Source organism: Arvicanthis niloticus, chromosome 17, assembly GCF_011762505.2.
Source record: "Arvicanthis niloticus isolate mArvNil1 chromosome 17, mArvNil1.pat.X, whole genome shotgun sequence".
Taxonomy (NCBI): domain Eukaryota; kingdom Metazoa; phylum Chordata; class Mammalia; order Rodentia; family Muridae; genus Arvicanthis; species Arvicanthis niloticus.
In genome coordinates this window covers 28,563,279-28,578,308 of record NC_047674.1, presented here as the reverse complement: position 1 = coordinate 28,578,308, position 15,030 = coordinate 28,563,279, and the positions used below count along the sequence as shown (strand labels likewise).

Below are 15,030 nucleotides of genomic sequence, written 5' to 3'. Positions count from 1 at the left end.
GGGAATCGAACTCAGGACCTCTGGAAGAGCAGACGGTGCTCTTAACCACTGAGCCATCTCCAGCCCTAGACTTTAAATGTTTAAGTTGAAGCTCTAGGAGTGCATGTAAACCAAGGAATCTGACATTTGGTTTCTGCAGGTGACACGTTTTATAGGCCGATTCTCTCCTGGGGAAGTGAAAGGGGAGAGCTCACTCCCGGGAGGTCTTAGGAGAGCTCTAATTCCCCCCCACCCCTCAATACTCTTTAACGATGGCTTCACCAATGAAGAGAAGGTCGGACTGTTCTCTTTACCCAGCCTTTCTAGGCAAATTCAGGGGCCACTAAAGTAGCACAAGAAGAGCCACAGCCACCCCAGGAATGAGCAACTCAGGTCCTGCTTGCTCTTCAGAAAGCCAGGGGGCCATCTTTAGGATAAAGCCCTGGCTTGTGGACACCCTTCCTCTGCCCTGTCACAGCAGCAGAGAGGTTGTAGTTTGGATATGATTTCCATGTGACCTCAGAGGCTCACTAGTGAGAAGCGTGGTCCCTGTGACACTAGAGTAAGCGGAGGTGGGGCCTAGTTGGTGTGGTTGGACCACGGGGAACATTTCCCTTAGAATGGACTAATACAGTTCTCAGGAGACCTCAGTTAGTTGTCAGAGAGCAGATCACTGCAAACAACAACAGGACTGGCCTTTGCTCTCTGTTTTACCATGTGATATCTCTAGCCACTGCAACGCCATTTTTGATAAGGCCTTGACCAGATCCAAGCCCAAACAAAACACAGCACCATTCCTTTGTGAGCTAAACCGATTCTCTTTTTATCTGGCCATGGGTGTTCTGCTTGAGCAACATAAAACAGACTCATACATTTGGGTCCAAAAGGCAAAGGGTACTTTTCAGGATCGCAAAGCAGGCAGTGTGGCTGAGACGTTAGGTCTACCTCTCTCAGTGGAAGTACAACGTTACAGCAGCCGTCCTCTCTGCTGGCAAAGCAGATGTAGCTGTCAGAGGAGAATATCCGTCCAGCCGTGTGGCAGCGACTGAAGGGCGTCCAGAGGGAACAGTCTGCCACAGCTCGAAGCTTCTCCTTCCTTGGCAGCCGGAAAAAAGCCCGGAAGAACTCATTCTGTGCTCTGGCCTCCAGATCCCTGGGGAGCGATGGGGAGAGGGAGAGAGAGAGAGAGAGAGAAAGAAAGAGAATGGACATATGAGTTCACGGAGAAAAGTACCTTGACACCCACTGGCCCAGCCAGACAGCAAGGACATGCAGACGGCTGTATTTCTCGGAGACTGCAAGTTCACAGCCAACCCTTGGAGCAGGCACAGCATACTAAGTCTGCACAGAAATAACTGCACAAGCTCGTGAATCAGGGTGTGCATTCCCGGGAGGCTGGGCAGAAGGCCCAGAGGTTAAAAGAGCAGGCTGCTGTTCCAGAGCACCCGGGTTCCATTCCTTAGCACCTACATGGAGTTGCACTTGTCTATAATTCTAGTTCCAGGGATGATCCAATGCCCTCTTCTGGCCTCTACAAGCACAAAGCACATACATGGGGCACAGGACACACGCAGGCAAAGCACCCATACACAGACATCGTTAAAGAGATGAGCATGCCTGCCTGGTTTGGTTTGACCACAAAAATGGCTCAAAAATGTAAATATCAAGAAGTTAAGTTACTCTTAAGTGAGGTGGTTTGAATAGGAATGGCCCCCATAGACTCATGTGTTTGAATACTTGGCCCAGAGGGAGTGGCACTATTAGGAGGTGTGGCCTTACTGGAGGAAGTGTGTCATTGTGAGGGTGGGTTTTAAGGTCTCAGCTCCTTCTCCAGCACTATGTCTGCCTACATGATGCCATGCTTCCTGCCATGATGACAATGAACTAAACTTCTAAAGCTGTAATCCAGCCCCAATGAAATGTTGTCCTTTATGAGGGTTGCTGTGGTCACGGTGTCTGTTCACAGCAGTCAAACCCTAAGATTGTGTGTTGCCCAGGATATGGAGAGTCGGAGCCTTCACACAGTTCTGGCGGGCACGTAAAATGATGTGCTTTGTGTAGGAAACCAGTCTCACTGCTTAAGGGAAACCTACCATTTACCCAGAAATTCTACTCCTGGGGATCCACAAACAAGAGGCATGTAGGCCTGCTAACAAATCACATGCTAATGTTAATGCTAAGGATAACGATAGGTGACCTGGGTATCTATCTACTGATGAACAGCTACATAAAATGCGGCATGTCCCTTTAATTGGATGGAAACTACTCAACCAAAGACAGGAGGAAGGTACTAATAACACATGGCAATGTGGATGAAGCTTAAATATGCTGAGTACAGGGCCAGACACAGAGACTGCAGCCTGACTCTGGCCACATGCAGCTGACAAATACCTTACATTATCCCAGCACAGCTAAGATGTCAACAGGGCCCTGTGTAGTAAGAAGCCAGCTCCGTATGAGGGCCGTCATCAGCCTGTCTTCTCAGGCAGAGTGTGTTTGGTCACTTCCTTCTCAGATGAAAGGTTCAGGTGTAGAGTGAAAAATTATAAAGACCACTTTATAAAATATATACAGGCTTTTTCTTTACCCCTAGACCTGAGCAAAAAAATGCAGGTTCCAGAAAGCAGAACTGAATGTAAGATTTCAGGCCTTCACTGCCCCAAGATACACTCCAGGAAGAGTAACATTCCTCAAGCCTCAGGGAAGAAAACCCACCTGTGGGTGGGGAAGGCCCAAAGCAGGAAGACACACTCCTGACCACAGAGAAAGATGCAAGTCATCTGGGTGGTTCCAAGAACTAGCTAACTTTCCACTGTTCTTAGTTACCCATCCCCGTCCTTGAGGTCTTCCCAGTGTTACAGCCTGCTGATGTTCAAAATTTGTAAAGCAACCAATCATGTGTAACCGAGAGAAAATTCCTCCCTTTCCCCACCTGGTGCTATAAAAAGCCCCTCAGCTTGCTGGCCTTTGGTCAAATTCTGTTCCTGCATGGACAAGCAGTTTGACCATTGGCTAGCCAACTCTCCCCAATAAACCTCTGCTGATTGCATCCAGGTACGGTGTCTTGCGATTTTTGGGTGGCTGTGATTTCCTGAGACTTGAGTAAGGGTCTCCCGAGTTTGGGGGGTCTTCACAGGGTAAACCCCAAACTCAAGGGACTCAAGTGACACTGAAGAGGACTGTCTTTTTTTTTTTTTTTTTTTTTTTTTTTTTTTTTTTTTTTTGTTGTGAGATTTAGTAAAGAAGCCTTGATGCCATAGACAGACAGACAGACAGACAGACGGCAGTGTGGTGGGGGCCTTAAGGACAGTGAGGACCAACATGGCTGAGTAAGGGGCCCTTCTTTCTTTAGAGGAGGGGGGAGGTGCTGTACCACATGACCATAGCACAACCTGGCATTTAGGCCATCTCTGATTCCTGGCTGGCATCAGGGGGCCTGCTAGCCTGAGGCTCCTGTGCATATCAGCTGAGAGGGTAAGAAGAGCTAAAATCTAGACCTTAATGGCAGGGCCACCATGGGGCCTCCCAATCCTTCCTTCTACACAAAGGCCAGCACACAGCAGTTAGAGTATTTGGGATACAACAGCCAGCTCAGGCCAGCAGCCTCCGAAAAAGCACCTGTGAGGGTAGACACTGCCCCAGTGGCAGTAGACTCAAACCAGAAGGTTCTAGATCTAGACTCCATGCATGCCTTTATTAGACTTAGCTTCCATTCCTAAGATTTCAGAAACTTAGAATCCCAAAAACTTAGACGCAAAGAATTTATTGCTTTCCCCACAAATCCAGAATTTATTTAGTCCAGACTAGATGGCCCTCCTAGATCAGACAAATGGGCCAAAACCAGATTTCTCCCTCTCTCCTTCCAGCAACCCTGTGGAATGCTTTATGGAAGAACTGCATCTGGGCTGACAGGCCAACTCTCACCCCATCTGCTTATTCAGGCCACACAGGATGCAGCTGTATCTCAGCAGCTGCTACAAGCTCGGGCTGAGTGACAGGCTGGATCAGCCTGGTTTCTTCCTTAGCTCAGCATTCAAGATCTCTAGCCATATCCAATACAGAACACCTGACTAATCATGACTTGTTCCATCTGGGTTCAGAAAGGCCAAAGTGGGCCCTATGCTGTCAGCCTGCCTCAACAGGGCACTGATATGTGTCTGGGAAATGCAAAGATTAGCAACATAGGAACCAGGCTCCAAGGGCAGATGTTGCTTTTCCTCAGTGTCCCCATTACATGGAAGAGTTCCTTCTCAAATGTGGGTTCGCTCAGAATACAACCAGAATTGTCAAGGCCAGAGCTTGGGCACCCGTGGACCAAAAAGCTAAGTTCATCCTTCCACCCTGACAGGCCAATTACAGAGACAAGCTGCAATGGTTTGAAAAGGAACAGTCCTCATGGAAAGAGTCAAGGCAATTCACTTATGCTGCCTGGATGCTGCCATGCTTCTCCACCATGATGATAATGGACTGCACCTTTGAGCTGTAAGCCAGCCCCAATGAAATGTTCTGCTTTATAAGAGTTGCCGTGGTCATGGTGTGTGTTCACAACAATGAAACCCTAACTAAGACACAAGGGATGACAAAAAGCAGAAGATTATTCAACACATCCACAATGCAAACAGGAACAAATAAAGGGGTCTGGCGACCCCCAAGTCCATCAGAGAGAAGCCTGGGACAGGCAGGAGTAGCCTCATCCACCCTCCCCCAGTTCTCCTCCTGCAGGTCCCTTGGAAGAAGTCTTTGAGGCTGGAGGGGATGAAGGTGTTGCCAGCCAGTGACTATTTCTACTCCAAGCCTCTGTGAGGTTGAGAACCTCTGCTCTAACCTGTGACTCCCTGGAACGTTGGGGGCTGTTCATGTGAGATAAGCCACACATTTTCACATCCATAAGTAAACAAGCATGGTTGCACCAGTATGGATGCGTGTTTGATCCGACCATGGGAAGTGGGCGCTCTGATGGGGCCAAGGGAGGAGAGCAGAAAAGAGGACTGACTCTGTGGGATGAGGCCAGAGAGTTTTGTAGAGACAGAATGGCAGAGGCAGGGGCTGGCTGCTGAGGACACGCAACCTAGCAACTACTGGGAGAAAAGTAATTCTGACTCCCAACCTAACTGCATCCCAGCAATCAACCTGCTGGAGACTGGAAGAGGCTCGCTGCCTCTCCAAGCTCCCCTGCCAGCCCTTTTTACAAACTGGCTGGCTAGCTGGCCACACCCTAACTTTGGGATAAACACTTTTTGTTTGGGAATTTCAGGATCAGCTTATTCCATTACCCCTACTGCCCAGGCAGCAGCATCCTTTCCCCGCAACACAGACCACTACCAGGGCCCTACCTCCAAAGCTCTGCTGAGGATACGGCCCAGATCTTCTTTGCACTAGGCACGCTGGGCCATCCCTTCCCCCTTCTCAAGTACCTTAGTGGAAGGACCATAGCCCTGAGGTGACTAACAGGTAAACAGATACTCAGTTACCTAGGCCTTTGACCCTAAGGGTCACCACTGGGAAGCAGTCATCTGGGAAGGGAAGTGACAATGGATCAAGGAGAGAGCTGGAGGGATGTGGGGAGGTATTCCAGCTTGTTTGGCTCTGACCTGGAAAGGCTGTTTTCCTAAACTTTAAAATCTGCCTCTAGGCAGGGTGCCAAGGGGCCTGAGTCATTACCTGTTTACACCCACAGGCCTGGTCTCCATGACAAAAGCTCCTGATGGGAACCAGTTGGTGAAGGCAACTAGGCCTTTCACTTTGAAAGAAAGTCCCTTAGGTACTTGACAGGTGGGCATGCTGCTGGAGACCAGAACCTGTATGGGTCCTGGGTCTAGCCCTGGGCACAGATGGTCCAGCCCTGGGCACAGATGGTCCAGCCCTGGGCACAGATGGTCCAGCCACCGACACTCACCTGCTAGCCATCCCTACATTCCTGTCTTTCCTTGTCTTCCCTCTAGAGGTGCCCAGGTAGAACCAGGTTGGGCGAGCAGGAGGACTTGGAGACACTGAGTCTGGACATGAATGCACCCTGTCAATGCTGACATTTCTAAAGCAACTCTCTCCATCTTATACAGTCCAGGGTCACAACCAGAGAAAGCGCTGTCCTGTGTCTCTCCACCCAACCTCTTCACAGTAACCCCCACAGACATGCTCAGAGGCTCATCTCCAAGGAGACTCTAGATTCTGTCCAGTTGGCAACACAAACACACATCAGGAAGGCTGGCCAGCCATGTGCGCAGCTGCAAGCTGAACTCCTGTGCAATGTGGCTGCACCTCACGCTTGCAGGTGCGTAGACGTGGACAGACAAGAGCAAGACTTTACCTGGTAGCTTACCAGGACTATTTATTTAATGACCTACATGCCCAAATTACGTTGTTTTCAGGGCTCTGTCAACATGACTCTTCCTTTTTATTAATTATGTATGTGAGTGCACTGTCACTGTCTTCAGACACACCAGAAGAGGGCATCAGATCCCAGTGCAGTTGGTTGTGAGTCACCCTGTGGTTGCTGGGAATTGAACTCAGGACCTCTGGAAGAACAGATAGTGCTCTTAACCTCTGAGCCATCTCTCCAGACCCTTGATAGATTTTATAGGCTACTGGAAAGCATGGTTCACATGGCTCCCAAGGTACCAGGCGCTTTCTTTTCTAGCTGAATCTCCTCGTATGTCTGTAAAGACTGTAGGAGAGGGGTGGCAAGCAAATTCTTGAGGCTGGACATCAGAAAATGAAAGAACAGAGCTCTGAGGAGTCCATCACAAGAGAGGGGGGGTATACCTGTCTCACAAGAAACCTCTCCCCTTGTCAGAGGTAACTCAAATCATGATCTGGAATGTCACCCCAAAAGAAGAGTTAGGTTTAGTGCCTCACTCCTAATAATGATCCATGTAAAACGAATGCACACAGCAAGAAGTGGTGGGAGTCTCCCAGAACACACCCCCACTCATGGAGTACCTCCCCAGGGTGTTTGGAGAAGACAGTGCATGTGTGAGAAACAACCAATCTTCAATTCTTTAAAGACTTTCTATCACCGAACGCTAGCTAGCCTGTGGAGTTTTGAAGGAACTTAATACAGACTGAGTATTCGTTATGCAAAATGACTGGGATAAAGTATTGCAAATTTTTGTGTTTTTTTAAAAGGGGATATTTGCATAGACGTTATGGGTTGAACGTCCCTAACCTGATGTTCCACCCTCCACACGCTCTAACGATGGATTTCAGAGCATTCACATTTTTTTTCAGGTCCTCTGTGTTCAGCCTTTATCATGAGAGAAAGCTGATAACCAGGCCAAGGAAGCTCTTGGTACCACAGTACCAAGCTCTCTCACAGGAGAAAGCATAGCTTCTATGTCTTCAACAACAACAACAAAAACAAAACAAAACAAAAAACAAACAAAACAAAACAAACAAAAAAACCAAACAAACAAAAAAGATGGATAGGAATATTAAAACAGAGAACTAAAACAAACAAAAAACCCAAGAGGCAGAGACATGGCTCAGTTGGTGAAGGCTTACCTAAAATAAGCACCAGCAGGTGAGGGGACCTGCTGAAATATCTGATGTGACTTACTCCTGCAGTGAACTCTGAGAAGGATGGGCAAAGTTCAGTCCTAAGGAGCTTGTGGTGACCTGAAAGGGATCCTCCAAACCCACATAAGCAGCTGGGCATAGTGACACGCCCTTGTCACCCACTGCTAGGTCCCTGAGGCTTCCTGGCAAGCCAGCCTAGCCCTCCTAATGAGCTCCAGAGCAGTGAGAACCTGTCTCAGACACAAAGCTGGATGGTGTCCCTAAAGAAGGGCACAGCTAAAGTTGTCCTCTGACACACACACACACACACACACACACGCACGCACGCACGCACGCACGCACGCACGCACGCACGCACGCACGCACACAGGCGCACGCGCACAGCATGGCTGAACCTTGAAGACATTAAATGAAATGAGTTCTCTGCAAACTCACAGCTCAAGGATTCCATCTTAAGAGGGGACCTGCTCAGCTTCCCAGAGCAGAGTGGGCAGGTGGTGTCAGTGATCAGCAGGGGATGAATGTGGATGGCAGAGTCATTCTGCAGGTGAACAATGGTGGCATCTAGATGGGGCACGAACATGATGAAAGCTACTGAACTGCGTGTGCACTTACAGCTCGCCTCCTGTAATTTACTATGAAAAGGGTCTGAATGTCCAGCATCATCGAGTGTAAGAAGTGGCTCTGTAACCGCACAAAGAACTCCTATCCAGGCAGTATGTCAAGCTCTTGCTTCTCAGTGGTCACCTTCTGACCTGTGCCACACTTACCCAGACAAGAGCCACAAAGCCCCAGACCAGAAAGCCGAATGTGTTTAAAGCAACAATCCAAACAACTATTTCACAAAGTCGCTGCAAAGCCTGTCAGGTTTAGTCGGACTAAATAAATCCAAACACTGTTGGCTCTAAAGTAAAGTAATCAAAATAGTCCAGCTGTCCTGAACACCTATCCCCACCCCAGAGGACACAATCTGACAAGAGGACTGGCTTGGTGGCAGAGCACATAGCCAGCATGCACAAGGGGGAATGCCCAGCGCCATTAAAAATGAAATGTCTTGGGCTGGAGAGATGGCTCAGTGGTTAAGAGCACTGACTGCTCTTCCAAAGGTCCTGAGTTCAATTCCCAGCAACCATGTGGTGGCTCACAACCATCTGTAATGGGATCTGATGCCCTCTTCTGGTGTGCCTGAAGACAGCTGCAGTGTATTCATATATATATAAATAATCATTTTTTAAAAATGAAATGTTTTCATGTTCACTGATAAAGTGAATAACCAGCTTGTACCACAAGGGTGCCCACATTATATGCTGAAATATTTGATGTAAACAACAGTCACCATTTCACTTCTGCCTGCTAAGATTAGTCACAGAGATAGAGCCCACCAGATAGCTCAGTGAGCACAGACATTCTGACCACATGATTTGATCCCAGGGACCCAGAGGGTGGAGTGTTACGGCCCACAGCTACCCCACACTTGGGGGCCAGAAATGTTGAGAGCTGCTCTGCCCCACACTTGGGGGCCAAAATGTTGCGGACCACTCTGTCAATGTTTGAACCCGCACTGCCAAAAGCCTTGGGGGATAAGTTGTTAGAGCTCGCACTGCCCCAAGCTGTTCCAGTCTGCGGTTCAGGGTTCAGCAAGAGAGAGAGTGAGGACAGACATGAGGAATGGAGACCAGACAGAGTGTGATTCAATCCTGTTTATTCTTCAGTCTCTCTTCTTCTCTCCAAGTCCCAAGTCTTGAGTTCCTAGTTCCTAGTCCCTAATGCCTCCAAGTTCCAAGTTTCTTCTTCCAAGTGCTAAGTGCCTAATGCCTAATTCCTACTCCCAAGTTGTAGTCTCTGAAGTGTCTGATTCTCTGTTCCTCCAAATTGTTCTCTAAGTTGTACTGAACTCTTCTGTCTGCCTCTCGCCTTTTATATGTCTCACTTCTAAACCACGCCTTTAAGTCACACCTTTAAGTCATGCCCTTAGGCCTTGTCTCTAAATCTGATCTCTAAGTCACGCCCTTAAGTCACACACCTTTAAGTCTCACACACCCAAGGAAAGATCCTGGGTATCTAAACCAAGATGTTATCAGAGTGTGCTCAGCTGTTGTAGGCTGATGTAATCAAGTCTCTTTTCAGGGTATATGGCTCAAGATGGCTGCAAGGACGATAGCTGCCTTCTGTGGGCTCCCCACAGTGGAGGAGAGAATTAACTCTCTCAAGTTGTCCTTTGACCTCCATGCTCAAGCAGTAGCGTGTGTGTAGCACATATGTGCTCAAAGACACATTATAAGAATGTAATAAAGAGGGACTGGAGAGATGGTTCAGTAGTTACCACTGTTCTTCCAGAGGTCCTGAGTTCAATTCCCAGCAACCACAGGGTGCCTCACAACCATCTATAATGGGATCTAATGCCCTCTTCTGGTCCATCTGAAGACAGCAACAGTGTAATCACATACATAAAATAAATAAATATTAAAAAAGAATGTAATAAAGAAGTAAAAGATTGACCACAGGGGCAAATTTGAGTGGCACCAACACAGAAACATGCATCGGGTACATCCGCCCTCAGTGTTTGTAGGTTCTGTATCCTTAGATTCAACAACCATCAATCAAATATTTGAAAGACATCCTCTCTGTACCAAATGCATACACTTTTCCTTAGTGTTATTCTCTAGACAGTACAATATGACAATTATTTACATGACATTGACGCTGTATTAGAAGGACAAGCCATCTAGAGACGTTACACAGCATCTGGGCTTTCGAATCAGCCACAGAAAAAGACTACGGTGTTTTATAGTAGGGTCTTCCACTGTTGTGGATCAGATGCTGAGATTCTGAAACCAATGGCCTAGGCAGATGGAGGAAAGCCACGTACCTAAGGCTGTTAAAAGCCCATGCACATGAAGGATGAGGCAGGCACAGGTCCCCTGAGCAATTGAGGGTCTCCTGAGTGCTGAAACCCTACCTCTTAGTGATCTGGCTAGGCTCCTGAAGGTCAGGGTCCAGATCAAAGACCTCGTTGTCCAGCAGCCTTCGGAGTGTGACATCTGCCAGCTGCTCCATGATCTTAAACACCTCATCCAGGTTCAGAAACATGGAGAAGTCTCGCTCCTTATTCTGTGTAGTGATCCGGATGGTGTCTGTGAGAAAGACATTGGAGGTTCGCTCCAGCTTCTGGATGTCGACCCAGGGAATCACAAGTTTAACTGTAAGAGAGAAGGACAAATGGGCATGACTATCAAGTGGGAGCAAACCTGAATTAAGTGGCAGACAGTGGTCATAGCTCTCTCATAGCAAAAACAGAAATGTCTTTTGACAGGCAGGGAGACTAGTCTAGGACTGTGCAGTGGCTGCTAGGGAACACACAGCCTCGGATTTGTGTGAAGCTTCCCAAATTGCTGGCTCCTGCACACCCCCAGCTCCCATACTTATCCAGGGAACACCGTTCTGGAAGGCCAAGTCAGCTATGCACACACTCTCTCAAGAATACTTACACAGCCATACAGTCATTAATAAATGTCACAAATATGATCCCTCTCTGAATCAAGTAGCTAAAAACCATTCCCACCATTTCTGTCTGATTACTTTGAAATATTGTCTTCTGGGCTCTAATAATTTTAAAAGGTACCATTTGTGCCATCCTTGACAGGATAGCTGCTTCTGTGCTTTCACACAAAGTATCTTACACACACACACACACACACACACACACACACACACACAACCTTAATGAATTTACACCAGTCCAATTTAGTAACTAACAGCCTGTGAAAAGCCAGTGTCAACGGTTTGGATATGAAACATACCTTCAAAAGTTAACATGTCAGAAGACCTAATACCAATACTCTTCAAACTATTCCACAAAATAGAAACAGAAGGAACACTACCCAATTCATTCTATGAAGCCACAATTACGCTGCGTATTTTCCCTTGGAGATGGAATGGTTTCTGTCTAATCAGGAACTTGTCACAATTTCCTCTCATAGAGGATTTCATAAGAGATTTTTTTCTACTTCTATCATGTTTAATGTTCCAAATAGATTTTAAAAACTGGTTGAGTGCATATTACTTTTAGCTTCAGAAGATATATATATTTAAGAGGCATTTAACTATTATAAATTATTTTGATGACTTTAAACAATATCAATACTGAGTTGTATATTTTAAAATAAATTTTATTAGTTTATAAAAAAGAAAAAAGAAAGAAAAAAAGTTAACATGTCAGGGGCTTGGTCCATGTTGACGATGCCATCCATGGGAGATGGGTCTTGGATCCATCTTGTCCCTGTCCCCTTCCTATCCAAGGTGAAACAGGAAGGTCCCTAACATGTGTAGTAACACTCTTAAGTCTGAAGCCTCAGAGTCCATAAGCCAAATAATTCCCACTCCTTGTTTCTGTCAGGTATTTTGGCCCAGCAAGGAAAAGTCATTCATCTATCCTGCACTGAAGCAGCTCATTCAATTAAGAAACTGCCTCTGTCTGCTTCCTTAACCAGACTTGATGGGACCTAGCACAAAACAAAAACATAAACATATGCAAATAATACAGAGGGAAAGCTCCTGGAGGGGACAAAATCAAAGTTGGGTTTTGAAGGATCAACAGGCATTTACAGACAGGCTATACAAACAGGCAAGGGAAGGGTATTTGACTCAACAAGAATTTCAGAAAGGAAAAAAGGAGGAGGAGATGAGTGTGCAAAGAGAGGGAATGGCCGGTGTGCATAGGGTCCTGGAGCATCACCATGAAGCAGCTGAGCAGAGAAAGCACACCATGTTCAGACAGCTCAAAGATGTACAAAGATGCTCAAGAGCGGCCCCTTGAGCTGGCTTCACTAGAAATACAGGTGCAAAAGAGGAAAAGCAGGAGACATCACATTAGTTGCTTTGCCGGCTGTGATAGCATTCCCTGACAAGACCACCTGAAGAAAGAGAGTGTTTACTTGGATTCACACTTCCCAGGCACATTCCATGGTGAGAGTAAAGGCGTGGTGACAGGAGCCTGAGGGAGCGGGTTACATTGTATCCAGCACAGTCAGGAAGCAGACAGAGACAGATGTTGACACTGATGCTCCATTCCTCCTTCCCACCCCCCACACACTCATTCAGGGTGGAGAGATGGCTCAGATGTTAAGAGCACTAACTGTTCATCCAGAGGACCCAGGTTCGATTCCCTGCCACCCTCTTCTGGCCTCCATGGGCACCAGGAACACATGTATGTACAGAGACATACATTCAAGCTAATTGCCCACAGACATAGAATAAAAACCTTTGAGAAAAATATATTCTCTTGCAGAACTACTCAGTCACTTGTTAATATACTGCATTTTCAAAGCATCTACACTACTAAAAACCTAGCAGTCTCTACTTGAGTTACCCAGAAATAAATGTTTGAGGGAGTAAAAGGAACAGACCCTCCCTAAGTCCAGCCCCCTTGGAGGAGAAGCCTATATAATTAAGCACAATTATTTGTACAAATCATGGGGAAATGGATCGAGCACACTTCGAAGAAAATAGTCCCATTCTCTCAGAAGTGATACTAAGCAGGGCCCCTCCTACCCCTCCCTTGAATGTATCTGTGAATTCAGGACCAGAAGGCTCTTGGCCATACTTACGTTCCTTGCCCAGGAAGAAGGAATAGAAGCAGAGGTGGTTGATACTGAGGTACAGCCAGCCCTGGCGGGGTACCCGGCCCTTCCAGCAGCAGCAAGAATAGTAGGTGACCAGCTTCTCCCCCTCAGGGAAGTTGAACCTGGCCTCAAACTTCACCAGGGCTTCTCGGAACTTCTCGGGCTCCTCCTCCTGCTCTGCCAGCCTGCTGCTGGTCTCCTCAGCGATCAGTGCCTGAGGCACAGAAAGGTGTCACTTACCCAGCCAGTTAGACTGAAGCAGAAAGAGGACAGGGAGTGGGAAGGACAGATGGGCAATAGCAAAAGAGGACAAAGTGACCCAAAGGATACAAGAACCCAACCTTGTTTCCAAACCTACTAATACTTTAAAAAAGTCTTCCTTGTCAGGTTCAAAATGTTGATAAAGGGCCATCAAGATGGCTCAACAAGTAAAGGTGCTTGCAGCCAAGTCTGAGGATCTGAGTTTGATCCCTAGTACCACCTCCTGCACCCCTCCCTCCCCACCCCAAACACAATTTGAAAGTTTAGCAAACTGATTTTTAATTTCTTTATCATGTTTTAATTATATAAATTTCTCTTGACATTAAGAACCATAAGAAGATGATTAAGAATTTTTGGGCTGTTACATATGAAACAGATGTCCAGCTTGCTGTTGTCCTGGAAGGCCTTTAGTAAGGCATGTACAGCTGTGACAGGGGCCAGGTGCTTTAGTGCCTGTGCATAGGTGCCACTAAGGAAGAAACTGAGTGGTGATTGTGGAGGCATCGAAACATCCAGACTTGACAGGAAAGCATCCTTCACATTTGGTCAGCAAAAAGGGGAGGAGAGTGGGGGTTGAAAATGTCCACTTTAACCCTTAGACTCCATCACCACTCCCGCCTCCTGGGGACTAGACTACCCTGGTTTGTGGTGGTTGTCGTTGCTGTTGTTGTTTTTGACAGCATCTCCTATATCCCAGGGAAACTTCTGACTCACTCTGTAGCCCATGCTAGCCTCTACCTAGGGAGCCTCCTGCCTCAGCCTCCCCAGTGCTGAGATTACAGAAGTGCACCTCCACACCTGGCAAAGAGACAGGCTTTTTAAAGTAGTACCAACGTGTTGAGAATCTAAATTTGTCAGCCCCAAACATGATGCTTTGGCATAGGGGTTATTGTAAGCTGAAGACTCTGGCATGGAGCTCCTTGTCCCCCGCACCCCCTCGCCAGTAGAAAGCTGAGTTCCATGACCAGCAGGCAGGGAGAGAGGAAGGTCCAGTCAGATGTAAAACAAGTGAATCCCTTTGCTTTATGTAAATTGACAGAAAATGTAGCCAAAGTGTAAAAAAAAAAAGTAGTCAAAGTGAGAGTGGAAGCTGTCAGAGACTCTGCAGAGCTCAAGGCCTGGGAGGAACAGCAGGGAGAAGTCTTAAAGCCCAGCCTACCTTCACCTTCCCTTTGACAAAGCTGGCGATGTCATCTTTGTTGTCAAAGACTGACAGGGTATGCAGCAGGTTCTGCTCCAGCCAGTCCCAGTGCCGGTTGATCTCTTCCAACGTCGCACCTGGATTTGGACAGACAGAAACACATCAGGGAAAGGGAGGACTTTCTAAAACAGGAACGCACTTCCCAACCCCTGCCATTTATGAGTCTATGTGTATTTACATTATGAGAATTAGTCTGCAGTAGAACAGGTGCCCTTCATTAAAACCAGAGTCTCCTCTGGTCACTGGGTACCTGCAGGCATTGAGCCTATGGCCACAAGGCAGTCCAGGTGACTGGGAGGGTCACCCTTCAGTGTGCTGTGGCCATCTTGCCTGCTTTGGCATGTCCACTGCTTCTCTGCCTCCATTCGGTGACAGAGATGTTGGTAACTGCACAGGTAGCCCAACACAGGACACACCCCAGACAAGCAGACTCACTGCCAACAGGCTCACACA

The 15,030-nt window shown here is 47.3% G+C and overlaps 1 protein-coding gene across 3 annotated transcripts in view; it reads right to left on the bottom strand.

Moving 5' to 3' along the window:
* Tbc1d8 (TBC1 domain family member 8) overlaps window positions 1-15,030 on the bottom strand; it is a 109,574-nt gene that overhangs the window by 22,154 nt on the left and 72,390 nt on the right. For all 3 annotated transcript variants that reach the window (XM_034521328.2, XM_076915012.1, XM_076915013.1), the window contains 4 exons: window positions 14,536-14,654; window positions 13,101-13,329; window positions 10,454-10,694; window positions 925-1,132 (listed from right to left, as the gene is read on the bottom strand). In XM_034521328.2, the coding sequence (XP_034377219.1) occupies window positions 925-1,132; window positions 10,454-10,694; window positions 13,101-13,329; window positions 14,536-14,654 (797 nt within the window). The remainder of the gene's footprint in view (window positions 1-924; window positions 1,133-10,453; window positions 10,695-13,100; window positions 13,330-14,535; window positions 14,655-15,030) is intronic.